We start from the raw sequence: 14,875 nt of genomic DNA, 5'->3' as shown, positions 1-14,875 counted from the left end.
TCCAGAGGCAGTAAGTCCCTGTCTAATGTTGCTCTGTTTACTGTTGTTTTTAACTGCGATAAGTTAATGGGGCATGTAATCTAGTTCAACGCAGCAGGAATAATTTTAGCATAATATTGAATGTGACCAATTAGCATCATCTTAAAGAGACGTCCCTTGCTCTCTAATCCTGCGCCCTTACCCATTCTTAAGTTTCTAACTTAAAGCCTCTCTCCATCTTGTATCCTCCTTTTGTAGCCTCCCTCCCTCCCTGACCTCATATTTCAGACCTTTTTCTGTACCAGGCCATCTGACTTTCAGCCACTGTCCCTCCCCAATTCACCTTTTTGTCAATTCTCACTGAAAAAGCACAGCAGGTCAGGCAGCATCCAAGGAGCAGGAGAGTTGATGTCTCGGGCATAAACCCGTCAAAATTCCTGATGAAAGGCTTATGCCTGAAATGTTGACTCTCCTGCTCCTTGGATGCTGCCTGACCTCCTGTGGATTTCAGCACCACACTATGATCTCCAGCATCTGTGATTGCACTTTCTCCTTTGTCAATTCTCTCCACTGTGCTCACAATTCCTTCAAGCTCCCTTCAAGCACGAGTTCTGGGTTTGAGAATGCAGGTTGCAATGATATCGAATAGCCCAAATCTACCTATTATAATCTATAGATTTATTATATACTCTCACTCACTGCTTCTCCTAGACCTTTCATGTGATTGATTGCTTGGGAGATGAGCAGCATTAGTGAGAAGTAGCTTTCATGGGAATTTAATTTTACAAAATGATTGTAATCACCCCAGTTCAACACTCCCACACCATTAGCACCTGTGCGTTCACGTCTATCAATCTCTGGCATCTGACAATATATAGGCCAGCAAGAAGGAGTTTGAGGAATGTGACAAGCTAAATTGTTCTTCCAGAGAATGGCATGGACATAACAGACCAAGTGGCTTCCCTCTGCTCTGTAAGAATGTTGTAAAATTAGGCAAAATTCAAGCAAAACAATTCCTAGGTAACATATGCTCATATTAATTGCATCAGAAGGTTCAGAAAAGGTTCATTCAACTGGCTGTTGGAGTAAAGAGATTATCGTAGAGGGAAAACTGGACAGATGGCCTGGATTGTTTGGAGTTTATAACTCCTCCTTTCTTTCCACTGCTATCTTTTCTGATCACTTTATCCTCAGGCATATTTCTCAATTTATACCCAGCCCTGTCTTCAGTATTCCTACTTGTTTCGAGGAGATATTTTAGTTGAATTATTGTTAAGAATGTTGGTCAACAATTGTTATCCTAGTATTTCAGACGTTACAAGTTTAGTTACCATTAGTTATAACTCATTGATCACTGGTCAGTCAGTTTGAAAAGTTATATCTTCAGTTGTGATCAAAACCTGATTTTGTAACTTTCAAGAATAAGTAGTTGTTTATACCTTTTTTTAAACTAAAAAGTAATCCAATAAGCAACAACTGGGACAATGTTCCACTAACATTACACATAGGGAATGCCGTGTTAGCCATTGGGTTTTCTTCTGTCATTGCTTATGTATACGGACTTTGTAGTATTCCGCTTCTCCAGTTACCAGTGGCAAGTCATTCTATTAGTTGGGTATTTTTCTGAAGATTAAATTTGCAATTTAATTGTTAAATAGTATCTTGTAGTAGTTGTGGTGCATCATGGATGAAAACATTCATAATTAGTTGAAGAAAATAGCAAGTCAGCTGGGCAGGAAAGCAAGCGGTCTATTTTAAGAATTAGATCTTACTTTATACAATCATTGAGCTGCAAACCCACTACAGCTAACTGGTTTCAGGTCAGTGCATTATCAAACAGCCAGCGGCCAACCCAACCTGTACACAGGTCATTTTATTCCCAGTAGAGGGGAATGTTATTTCCAGTAGTGAGTGTTTTTCTTTAATTTTTCCATGCATATGGGCATCGCTGGCAACACCAGCAATTATAACCCATTGCAAATGACCCTTGAATTGAGTGGCTATTTGGGCCATTTCAGAGCGCAGTTAAAATTAGCCACATTGCTGCAGTTCATGTGTAGTCCCAGCCAGGTAAGGATGGCAGACTTTCTACCCTGAAGGACCTTAGTGAACCAGCTGAATTTTTATACAGCTGACTATGGTTTCATGATCACCACCATTGAGCGACTAATTCCAGAATTATACATGGAGTTTAAATTCCACTAGCTCTGTTGGTGGGATCTGAATCCTTTTAACTAGAGTGGTGGTGTTGAGTCTGGGGTAAAAGCAACTCAGATTTATTCCTGTGGAGTTTCTTGTTGCCTAAAAAACATTATTTTGTAAATCCAGCTTTCTAGCCTTCTTCCTTTTGGATGCCAAAACTTTAATGAATAACACACTCACAGCACATGTTTCACCCCATAGATACTTAAACTTAATTGTCCACCTGGTCATACCAGGAATTGGCCAGCGCAATGCACTGCGTCATAAATTTCAATACTCTTCCATTGCTACCTTCACAGGACAGAGTCTCCTACTTCATTATCATTTCTGGGTTCATTCAAACCCTACACACACTTTTTCACTGCCTCCAGCTCTTACCCTTGTTCCCTCTCCTTTGTCTCCAGTTTTACTTGTTCTCAATACAGACATATGGCAGGAGGACTCATCTAATTTATTTTTATTTCATTAACCCTTAATTTGGACATGTAAGTATCTCAGAAGAGGGGAGAAAACTTAAACATGGCTCAAAAGGCAGTTGGAGAGAATTACAGCAATCCTGTGCACAGATTGCTTCATCAGAATGATAAATTTACGATGCCATTTTCTATTATAAATTTGGATTTGAGGCGCCTAATGATTTTTGGAGTTGAGATGTATTTACATGTTCTTTTCCTCTATCGTTTTTATTAATATACTGTTTATGGATTTTAAGGGTTGATTCTCTGACATGTCATTTCTACTGTTGTATTTTCTCTGTACCTTAATACCCTCTTCAACTAGTCATCAGTAACCCCAGTAACCAGAACCTGCATTCTTCTTGCATTGAAATTATTAGAATCAACTTATTTTGTTCTCTTTTGCATTCCTACGAGCTTTTCACAAGTTGACCCACCTAGTATTTTACTTCAGACTCTATCCATTATCTTTCAGATGTCTTTATTGACATCTTATGATCTCCATGAAACATCTTAACTCCCATTTATTTCTGAAGAGACTTTCAAATGTTCAAGTTTACTTTTTATGAGCTATCAATACCTACAAAGGTTGCATTTATCCAAGACTTGAACACTGAGCTTACTCACCATAGATAATCCAGGACAAAAATTATACCTAACAGGAAGCACTTGTATTACTGGCTCCATAGGTCCACAAAAGCCGAGAATCAAAACCAACCTTATGAAATCTGTGATTTATCCATTGAGCTTACATTCTTTTTCTGTTAGATTTCCATTATCTATTTGCCACTTATCTCTTTGAACACTTTTGTCTTATCCTTTATGCCTTCAAATATATTCTGTGCATCTTGCATTGCAACCTTGCAATGATGAAATTAAAACTATTATCTATTATCTATTATTAGTTTTCACAAAAAAATGCAAGGTCTTGCCACATTCAGACTGTCATTCCTCCTACAGATCTGTAGGCTATGCAAAGTTAACTTTACACCATCTAAGCAAATATTCTTTATATAGTTTCTCTCATTTCACAATCTTTTCAAAAACTTCTGCTAAAGGCCTTAACTTCTTAAGCCAAGTTTCTTAATTTAAAGATCAAATTAGTATCCCTGCTGGGACAATGGAAAGCAGTGAAGCAGTGATGGATTGCTGGCACCTAAAGCTTAGTTATAAATTATACTTCAATATCTAGCCATAATCAGTGAAAAACTGGCATTTCCAATTTGGGGGCCAGCTACCTCATGATAATTAAGAATCTACACATGTGCTTGAGGATAAATTCATTACAGTGTATTATCCTGAAATATTACTTTATGATGGTGAATGGTACATACTGAAATGTTGGCAACCCAGATTTGGTGGTATAGTAATCATGCATGTGGAGAGCTGATTAACTTCTTGGTCCACAGGCCCATCCCAATTACTGACACAGACAGTATTAAAAGCATTCTAGTAGTATATACAATTTCAATGAAATACAACAAAATTGGTGCTCTGCTGCAGTCAGATAAGGACAGGATTAAGTTTACACTTAGGCTTAACCTTTGGAAGACATAATCTGTATGGACCGATTAAAGAATATTATCCCATGTTCAAGAATGGATGGATTGTAATATATATGTACAGGCAACACAAATTGTTCATACTATAAGCACTGAATCATGCCACTTTTGCTGTAAATAAAGTGCAGAATAATCAATGAAGTATTCTGTACTATTTAAGGTAGGTACTTTGCATGAATTTCAACATTTAATTTCTATTTTATTTATCCTACCATAATATTATTTTACTGTATTTCTGCATGACCAAATGTTAACATTTAGTAAGATTAAATGTTAAAAACTGAAGTTTAAATTTTGAATTTCTTTTTGCTGTCAGCATGCACATTTTGTTCTTGTACATATTTTCTGGTTAGTCTTTTGCCATCTTATTTCATTCATTACCCTTCATACCCCTTCATTTATCCACTAGCCCCCTCCGCCCCACCTCAGGATGTCCATGGATTTTCCATCAGCTCCACCAGCATTCGGGTAAGTTGGTATCCGCCACCAGCAAACAGTCGTAATGGCGTCATTACCAAATACTCCATTATATATCAAGCAGTGGATAGTGAGGACAGCGGAAAGCATGTTTTGGACAACCTTGCAGCGGATGCAACCAGCTCAGTTATCGAGGACCTGGAGAAGTGGACTGAATATCAGGTGTGGGTAAGAGCTCACACCAACGTTGGGCCAGGTCCGAAGAGCACACCTGTGAGTGTCCGCACGGATGAGGATGGTAGGTTATTTGGAAATCAAATTAAAGTAGTTTCGTGTTGTGATACCCCTTTCACCATATTCTCGAAGACAGACATTTTATAAAACATTTGAAGGCTGCTATGATTTCATACGTTATTTCACTGTAAATTATAACACAAATAAAATTTGTTACAGAAAAGTTAATTTGGTACATAATAATATGATCAGTTTGTTCTCCCATATTTTTCATGCAACAAAATACATAAGAGTACCTGCAGTTCACAACAAATGTTTGATTTGATTTTTAAAAATTCTGGACAATTAGTGACCAGTCTATTTAGCAAAGGGGTACCACAGTTCCTTTCATAGATATTAAAAAGTTATGTTTCTAATTGAATATGGAATATATTCCCTTGTATTTTCATAGATATGTTTATGATTATATTTATATCGTATGAATTAATCTCACCTAGAAAATTAGAAAGACGATTTCACCAGTAGCATCATATAGAAATCAATATTTCCATCATCTGTTGCTGATTCATTTTCAGTTGAAAATGACGATGTGAACAGCTGAACCAGAAATTTTTGTCCCTAACTTATTTCTTGGTATTTGATCTATTGAAGTTGGCATACTTGAATATGAAACAACATCTATTGTTCATTCACAATTATTCTGAAAATGTTGATATACAAAGCTCTTGAGTGTATATTTACCATTGCCTACTTTGATTGGATGTGTATGTGGCTGGCTAGATCAGCATTCAATGAAGGAGATGGTGGAATGCCTTTTTGAATCCCTGTAGTCTTTGGATACAGTGCCATTGGGAAGGGAATTTGAGGTTTTCGGTCTAGGAATAGTGAAAGAATGATGATATAACTCTAAGTCAACAATGGTTGCAAGTGGTGGTGCTGTCATGCTTGCTGCTCTAGAGCTAGGAGGTTTGGAAGTTTGGAGAGTTGTTGCAGTGCATATTGTACACACTGCTGTGTCGTTGCTGCAGTGTATGAAAGTGAAGGTAGTGGATGGAGTGCCAAATAAGCTGGCTACTTTGTCCTGTGATGAAAAGCTTCTTGACTGTTGTTGGAGTTGTACCAGTCCAGGCAATTGAAGAGTATTTCATCATATTTGTGCCTTATGGAGTATTATGGAACATTCAGCTGAAAAGTCGCTGCACTCTATCTCTTCCTGAAAACGTATACACCTTATTCAGCAACAATAACTATTTAATTCTTTCTTCTTTTCTCACAATGTCCACCTCCTTATCGAGTACATTCCAAATGATCATCACCTTTTACGCCAAGCAACTAAACATGTCTGCACCATTTCTTTCTTAAACTTTGAACATGGCCCTGCGTTCTAAAGTTTGTCATTATTACATTATCAGTGTTCATTTTATCAATCTCAATTATCTTGAATACCTGAATATTAAGATCTCTTAGCTTTCTGTTCTCCAGAGTAATCAAATTGAAACCCTTCATCCTTCTGATATTGCATATTGGCCAGAATTTTATTGAGAAAAATGTCAGCAAGTTCTCCATTCTTCTTGTTGGTGATGGTGGAATGGGATTTTATGAAGTCATCGATAGTGGTGAAAAGAAGGAAAATGCTGGAATAGCGAACAGCTTTTACAAAAGAGAGCAAGCCCAGTGGTGTTTGAAGAATGAATAAGTCAGTCATGTGCCTGAAGTATTGATATCTATCTCCCATGGACATCAATTAGCAAAGATTGAGATCATACCATGGGGAATGACCAGAATGGGAGAAAGTAAGACAGCAAAGACAAAAAATGGAAATGAATTGAGCACTTTGGTAACTGTAGAAGTTTTATGATCAATAGAAGACCAAAGACAAGAAGATGGAATTGAGACTGCAACCAGATCAGTCACAATCTTATTGAATGTTGAAAAGCTGAATGGTTTTTCCTGTTTCTAAGCCCTAATCTCTGATGAAAGACTTGAAGTTTCAAATGCCATTGTAAACAACTTTACGGAGATTTATTTCTGGGGAAGTGGATTAAATGAGGAGTTGATTGGTGGAGAATATATGGAAATGAAGAATAATGACCACGTTTGTGATTAGAAAATGAGTAGACCATTTCACATGAACGGAGAATACATGGGAAGATAGGGAGTCTATGAAATCAAGGGAAGGAGGTTAAGGGTGATTTGAGATATAGGTAGAAATCACCGTAATGCAAGAATGCATGCAAACAGCAAAAGATGCTACTCAGCTAGTTTGGAAGACAAATTTAGTAAAAAGTGTAACTGGATGAAGAAACATTAGAAAGCAGGAAGGTATCATCAATCAAAACTCGTTATTTTGCCCCAAACTATTGATTTGAGAAGTTTCCAACCATGGAAATTAAACCAACCAATATACACATTTAATCCTGGAAAAGATTAAACTAGATATGTCTGGTTGTAAATAGAGAGTAGGGACAAGGCAAGAAGTTAAATTCAGGATCCTTTGGTATAACCAAGATAATTTTTGGATAGAATTGACTTGGAGCACTGATGCCTAGGATCAGTGAATCCAGGAATTGTTTGAAGTGAGGGTGACTGGTATTCTGGTAAAAATATTTCTGTTAAAGATTTGAGATTCAAGCAAGTATTGAGCATTGTCCATGGTCTGTTATTGCTTAACACCAGTGGTCGGCAGAGGTAAACAGTGGTTTTGATTATTAGAACTGCACACCAGCAGTGAGGAACAGGTGGAGTCAGATATAATGGAAAGCATGCAGAAAGCAGTGCAACAAAGATGCTTTGCAGCAGTGGAGCAGAATCCTCACAGCAGGATGAGATTCAGCAGAAACAAATCAAAGATAACTCAATTTAGATTGAAAACTTCCTGACAGAAGAGCATAAAATTGAGAGCACAGTAAAAGTGCAAGTAGCAGAAGATTTCGAAAACTGTCCCTATGTTATGTTCATTATTTGGGCCAATAACAGTAAAGAAATTGACTTTTATCCACAAGAAGTGACTTTCAGCTTAGAATCCACTGGAACATAAAGCTGAAAAACCATCAATTCACCGAGATGCAATCAGTCAAACTGTTAAGTTACAGATGGGCTGTAGGCCAGAAAAATGACTGAAATTTAAGTTAAATCTTATTATTTGGTCCTAGAGAAAATATATATTCGCAGTGCCACCTCATTTTACTCTGTCACCATGTTACTATTGTTTATTTGTTTTTCCTGAAATTTTAAAATTTGTGCAGGTCATTTACCATTCATCATCTCACGTGGCATAAGTCCAGTTTTAAAGCTGACAGTTTGCACTGAATATTAAATATGATGAATTTGGTGATTGAAGGAATTTTAAGGGGTTATGTCTTTCTAAAAAGTACTTAAGTTATGAGATTGATGTCATTGGCAATTACTATCAGCAGTGGCTGTTCAGGTGTTCAGAGTTTCTTTGTAGTATAGCTGTAGGAGGCTTTTGCAAATGCATGGAGTTTAGTTCTATGAAAAACACTTCTAATGAGTATTAAACTTAGAATTTTGGGAGTGAGCAATAGGTCCAGCTCTGGTATTTTAAAACATAAAGAAGCAGTGCCCTGAATGAGGAAGGAGGAGATGGGAACAGCTGACATTTGAGTTCTGGAGAAATTTATAAAATGTATAGGTTGAATAAATCACTAACGAGATCTATCAAAAGAAAGAGAATTTTGTTTCAGATGATGAATGGGCAGCTGAGACTTGTAATTCCTGCACCATCTAGAAGCTTCAGGCCAGTTCATGTGGCTTGGAGACCAAGCACAGAATCTTATATGGCCCTGAATGACATTGGCTATTTTGAGATTTGTAGCAGACTTGGATGAGAAGTCCAGTGGCTAATCTTGAACTTAGGTGCATCTCACTTCACTTGTTATGCTTTTGACAAGTGACAGAGCGAGTTTCTCACGAGGCAGCAGTGAGCTGCCAGTTTTTGCATGTTAAATAGATTATTAATGGCCTAACTCACCTCATTAATATTCAGCTTTCTATCTTACCAACTGCATCAGTCAAACTAGATGTCTGGAACACTCAACACAGAAATCAGAACTGGTGAACTTTGCTTGCTGCTTTCTTTAATAGATACAGGAAGGATATCATCAAGCTGGAGAGAGTTCAGAAAAGATTTACCAGAATATTGATGGAAATAGAAGGTTTTTTGAGTTATAGGGAGAAGCTGGATAGGCTGGGACATTTTTCACTGGAGTGTAGGAGGTTGAGGGGCGACCATATAGAAGTTTTTAAAATCATGAGGGGTATAGATAAGGTGAATAACAACTGTCTTTTCCCAGTTGTGGGAGATTTCAAGGCTGGAAGGCATATTTTTAAGGTGAGAGGCAAAAGATTTTTTTTAAGACATTAAGGGGGACTTTTCTTTTACAGAGTGTTTCATGTGTGAAATGAACTTCCAAAGGAAGTGGTGGAATATGGTACAGTTACAATGTTTAATAACTACACAAATAAGAAAAGTTGACACTAGCTTAGGTTGGAATTATGATCAGCATGGACCTGTTGGACCGGAGGGTGTATTTCCTTGCTGTATGACTCTATATCCACACATCTCAGGGAAGTTCCAGGGCACCAGCCTCGTGTCCATGTAAATTGGCTCGTTGCATTTGCCAACCCCTCAACCATCATGACATCTTTCAGTTCCACTGGCAGGGCACTGTAGTAGTACAGACTTGCATCATAGCATACACCAGCAAATAGCACTGAAAAGCTACTGCAGGGATACCTTGTGAGCCCAGCAGCATGCAGCTAAGAATTGGACTATGCTGCATCTTAAGGACTGAATGCTTGCTCCGTTAATGCTTATCTTCATGTTCACATTGTCCATGCCTTGCCTTGCTGTGCCATTTAGTGCAGTGATACAACTATGCACCTTGCCTTACTGGTCAGCAGTCCTCAGTTAAGGTAGCTTACATCATGCTTAATGGCAGTATGATACAACAGTCTCATGCCTATTCTGTATGACAACACCTTACTCAGCAAAGACACACTATGTGCAGCAAGCAAGCGGCCTTTTCTGAAAAGTTTGGTGAAGTAGCCTTTACTGAAGTCCATTGTGGCACAGTTAAGAGCTGTGGCTCCATCGCAACCATTCTGTGGGTCGGACTAATGTGGTCGTTGAGATATACAACCAACAGTCAGTGTTCTGGCAAGTTGGAGCTGTCCGGTTAGGTTGTTCAAGGGGACAGCCATGCTCAGTCCATTCACATTGTCCACAAAAACTAAGGGAAAAGGGAATGGAGGAGAAAGAGACCAGTGGCTGCTCCTGTGAGAAGGAGATTCAGCAAGTTATTCTTCAGGATGCTAGGCTGTGAGCTGGAGGGAATGGGGAATGACGGCTATGAAGAGGGCAACAGTGTCTGCAAGGGGAGGGGGATGGAGAGGAGATATGGTAAAGCATGGATGGGATGGGGGGGGTGGTGGTGGGTGCTTCATATATGTTTAGGAACAGACTGGCTTCAAGGAGAGTCAGTGTATGACCACTGGCTGTGATTGGGCTGGGTGGGAAAGATGGGCAGGTGCAGGTTCATGTAAGTAGGTTAGGGAGATCTGAGATGTGCAAAGCCTATGGGATTTTAAGGAAGGGCTACCATGAAGGAGATTTGGATCTTTGGGAGATTACTGACATGTATGGGGAGCAGCTGCAAGCCACTAACCGAGCAGCACTCAATGTCAAATTCTATCATGCTGGAAAGTACAAAATGTGGAAGAAAAGTGCAATGACCCCTGTTGGAGTGGGTGCAGTAAGTGACTCAGTCTGTGAGGGAGAGGACTACAGACATAGATCTGCAGGTCCCTAATTCCTGGCCATCCTAATGTATTGCCCCTTGTTTGCTGTGCATCTCCATTTCCCAGAAGTCTCTGACCAATTCATTCATGTCAACACATTTGAACACAAAGACCAGAAAACAATAGAAATGTTGGAGGACTTGGATACTGAAATGCAGAGTAAACGTTCAAAATTTGATGAAGTACCAAACTTGGAAATTGTGGTAAACCTAGACAATAATATCAGTCAATTGTAGCATCACATAGTTGGGATAACAGAATGGGCAGGTAAGTGTCAGTTGAAATGTAATGCACCCAAGTGTGCAGTAATACATTTTGGTGAAAGAGATAGGAAGAAGCAAAACAGATTCAATGGTACAGGTTTAAAGAGTGATATGTGGACTACTGATTAGAAAGATTTTATGTTACACTTTAACTGTAGGATTTTAGTCAATTACAATTATAGATTGAGTTTGAGAGAAGCAATTTAAAGGTTTATTGATCCTGTTAGTTACCAGGCCCATTCCAGGTATAGCTATGTTTTCACAATTTTGCAATCTTTATGGAATTTGTTAAGTTTATTATAGAAGTGAAAAGAAATTATATTTAATAAAAGCAGTGGTTTCTCAGTCAGTCCATTTGGAAACACCAGTAACACTGGATGACTGGGCACTGATTTCTTGTTCTGTTCTGTTGACTGAAGTTGTCCTTCTATCTTCAGTCTTCTTTTCTTGTCCAATGAATCATAAAAAATGACCACATACTGTGGTCCACTGTGACCACTGTGAACCACTACACTCTGCATATGTTCAGAGACATCCTAAACTAATTGGCTTGCCAGTATATGAAGAGTTCATGACCATCTTGGATTGGAGAAACAGTATGCAATGCATCATTCCTGATTGTTTTTAAAGAAACCAATGTTCATCTTAGTGGCAACACTTCATATTAAGGCTTGATTCAGTTTTTGACATGCTGATCATTTTGTTTGATTGTCCCTTTTGTATTGGTTTCTTGCTTATGGTGTACCAACTCCATATATCTATTCCAAGATAAAATGGCACCAGTAAGCCCATTTATTTATCTGCCAGAAAATGTCATGTGACCTCTTAGTGCTTAGCTATCATCCCAACTGTCTCAATTATTGCTTCTAAAAAGACTTAAGACAACTACAAGACTACAAAATTCACTACAAAACCTAATTCTAAATTATCTTGCATTTATTCAGATTGTAAGCTTGCTCGCTGAGCTGGTAGGTTACGTCTCAGACATTTCTTCACCATGCTAGGTAAGATCATCAGTGAGCCTCCTGTGAAGCACTGGTGTTCTGTCCCACTTTCTATTTATGTGTCTTGGTCTATTTTGGTGGGTGATATCATTTTCTGTTCTTTTCCTCAGAGACTGGTAAATGGGGTCCAAATCAATGTGTTTATTGATGAAGTTCTGGTTTGAATGCCAGGTCTCTAGGAATTCCCATGTGAGTCTTTGTTTAACCTGTCCTAGGATGGATGTGTTGCCCCAGTCGAAGTGGTGTCCTTCTTCATCAGTGTATAAGGATACTAGTGATAGTTGGTCATGTGATTTGGTGGCTAGTTGGTGCTCATGTATCCTGGTGGCTAGTTTCCTGTCCAATGTAGTGCTTGTTGCAGTCTTTGCAGGGTATTTTGTATATGACATTCATTTTGCTGGCTCTTTGAACAGGGTCTTTTAGGTTCATCAGTAACTGTTACAGTGTGTTGGTAAGTTTGTGGGCTACTATGATGCCAAGGGGTCAGAGTAGTCTGGCTGTCCTCTCAGGGATGTCTTTGATGTATGGTAGTGCGATTAGAGCCTCCAGGCATCTTGTTTGGGCTTGTTGTTTAAGAATCGGTGAACTGCTTATTGGGTACCCGTTGTTCTTGAATATGTTGTATAGGTATTTTTCTTCTGCTGCTCATAGTTCCTGGGTGCTACAATGTGTTGTAGCCTGTTTAAATAATGTCCTGATGCAGCTCTGGTTGTGGGTGTTGGGATAATTGCTGCTGTAGTTGAGTATCTGGTCAGTGTATGTGTTGCTTTCCTGTAGACACTGGTCTGCAGTTCTCCACTGACTGTTCATTCTACTGTAACATCTAAGAAGGGGAGTCTGTTGTTTTGTTCCTCTTTGGTGAAATTTGTGCCAGTAAGGATGTTCAGATTAGAATGGTGCTGGAAAACCTGATGAAGAGCTTTTGCCTGAAACATCGATCTTCCTGCTCCTCGGATGCTGACTGACCTGCTGTGCTTTTCCAACACCACTCTAATCAAGACTCTGATTTCCAGCATCTGCAGTCCTCACGTTTGCCCAGTAAGGGCGTTGTTAATGTGCCATCTACATAGCTGACCCAAAGCTTGGGTTGGATTGTGGGGAGAGCTGTTTGTTCTAGTCTCTACGTAACTGCTTCTGTTAAGAATCCTGATATTGGTGTCCTGTTGATTTGTTTGGAGGTCTTGTTGTTGAAGGTGAAGTGGGTAGTGAGGCACAGGTCTACCAGCTTGAGGATGCTGTTCTTACTGATGGAGTTGGTGCTGCCTGGTGTTTGTGTCCTTGGTTCATCTATTAGGGAGGTGAGTGTTTCTTTGGCCAGGCTGATGTTAATTGATGTGAATAGGATGTTACATTGAAGGAGACCGTGACTTCGTCCTCTTCTATCTTCGTGATTTTGATGATGTTAAGGAATTCGTGCATGGAGTAGCATGAGTTTTCTACTCGGTATTTAGGACTCCATTTACCAGCCTTTGAGAGAAAGAACCAGAAATGACATCACCCACCGTAACAGACCACAACACATAAATAGAAAGCAGGACAGAACACCAGTGCTTCAGCAGAGACTCACTGATGATGTTACCTAGTATGGTGCCAACATGTCTGAGAACAAACCTACCAGTTCAGCGAGCAACCTTACAGCCTGAACCTCAACCTGAGCTACAAATCTTCTCAAAAATAGCAGAATACCTATATACATTCACAATTATATTCATAGGCTTATTACATATTTTAATTTACAAAACTAAACCATTTTAAAATATAGCTGTATTCTGAATAAATGCTTTTTTACCTCAAAGCAATCTCACTTGTGTTTGTCTAAGTTTTCATTTACATGGGCCACAAAAGTAACTAAGTGCTATACCTTGCTTTTCACCTGAGTCATATGGCTATCTTCCCTACAGAAATGGTTACCACAATTAAAAAATGTTTAATGTAATTTGTCACTTGCTTATTCAAAATGATTAGTTAGTGAAAATTTGTTCAATCCTACAGGTTAATGTTTACAAAATTATGAACATACATGACATATTGAGAGAATATTAAGCCATTCATTTGGAATTTTGGACCTCATAAGTGAAGGTGTTGAGTACAATGTAGGGAAGTTATGAACTTGTATAACGTGCTTGAGAGGGTACTGGGGAAATTGACGGATGTGGTTTCAGGATTACGCGGATTTCAGTTACATGGATAAATTGAAGCTGCTGGGCTTGTTCTTGGAGCAAAGATAATTGAGGGAAAAACTGGTAAATGTGGTTAAGATGATGTCAGGGAGAAAAAAAAAACTGTGCCTATTAGCTGATGATACAAGGAATAAGAGGCAAATTTAAGATTTTGGGCAGGAGATGGAGGGGTATGGAAGTGAGAAAGAACTTCTACACAGCAAGCAGTCACCACCTGGAATTCACTGCCTTCAAGGGTGGTCCAAATGGAGACAGACAATGATTTGATTTTAAAAGAAATAGAGTCATCCTCTATCTCCTACCTTTGAGCCTGTTCTGTATCCAAATGGCTAGTTCTCCCTGTAATCTGTGAGGTCTAACTTTGCTAATCAGTCTCCCATGGGGAACCTTGTCGAACACCTTACTGAAGTCCGTATAGATCACATCTACCACTCTGCCCTCATCAATCCTCTTTGTTACTTCCTCAAAATACTCAATCAAATTTGTGAGACATGATTTCCCACGCACAAAGCCATGTTGACTATCCCTAATCAGTCCTTGCCTTTCCAAATACATGTACATCCTGTCCCTCAGGATCCCCTCCAACAACTTGCCCACCATCGACGTCAGGCTCACTAGTCTGTAGTTCCCTGGCTTGTCCTTAAATAGGATAGATATTTGAAAGACATAAAGTGGGTTATAGTAAGGGAATGAGACTGCCTAGTTTGTTCTGTAGACTGCTAGCATGAACTTATCGGGGGGGAAAAAAACCTCGTTCTG

At 39.0% G+C, this 14,875-nt stretch overlaps 1 protein-coding gene across 8 annotated transcripts in view; it reads left to right on the top strand.

The window, feature by feature from the left end:
• Positions 1-14,875, top strand: part of ptprfa (protein tyrosine phosphatase receptor type Fa) — a 462,130-nt gene that overhangs the window by 306,111 nt on the left and 141,144 nt on the right. For all 8 annotated transcript variants that reach the window (XM_060830552.1, XM_060830548.1, XM_060830551.1 and 5 more), the window contains exon 11: positions 4,608-4,913. In XM_060830552.1, the coding sequence (XP_060686535.1) occupies positions 4,608-4,913 (306 nt within the window). The remainder of the gene's footprint in view (positions 1-4,607; positions 4,914-14,875) is intronic.

Source organism: Hemiscyllium ocellatum, chromosome 9 (genome assembly GCF_020745735.1).
Source record: "Hemiscyllium ocellatum isolate sHemOce1 chromosome 9, sHemOce1.pat.X.cur, whole genome shotgun sequence".
Taxonomy (NCBI): domain Eukaryota; kingdom Metazoa; phylum Chordata; class Chondrichthyes; order Orectolobiformes; family Hemiscylliidae; genus Hemiscyllium; species Hemiscyllium ocellatum.
Note: the sequence above shows the minus strand (reverse complement) of the source record. Positions and strands in the feature narration are given on the sequence as shown.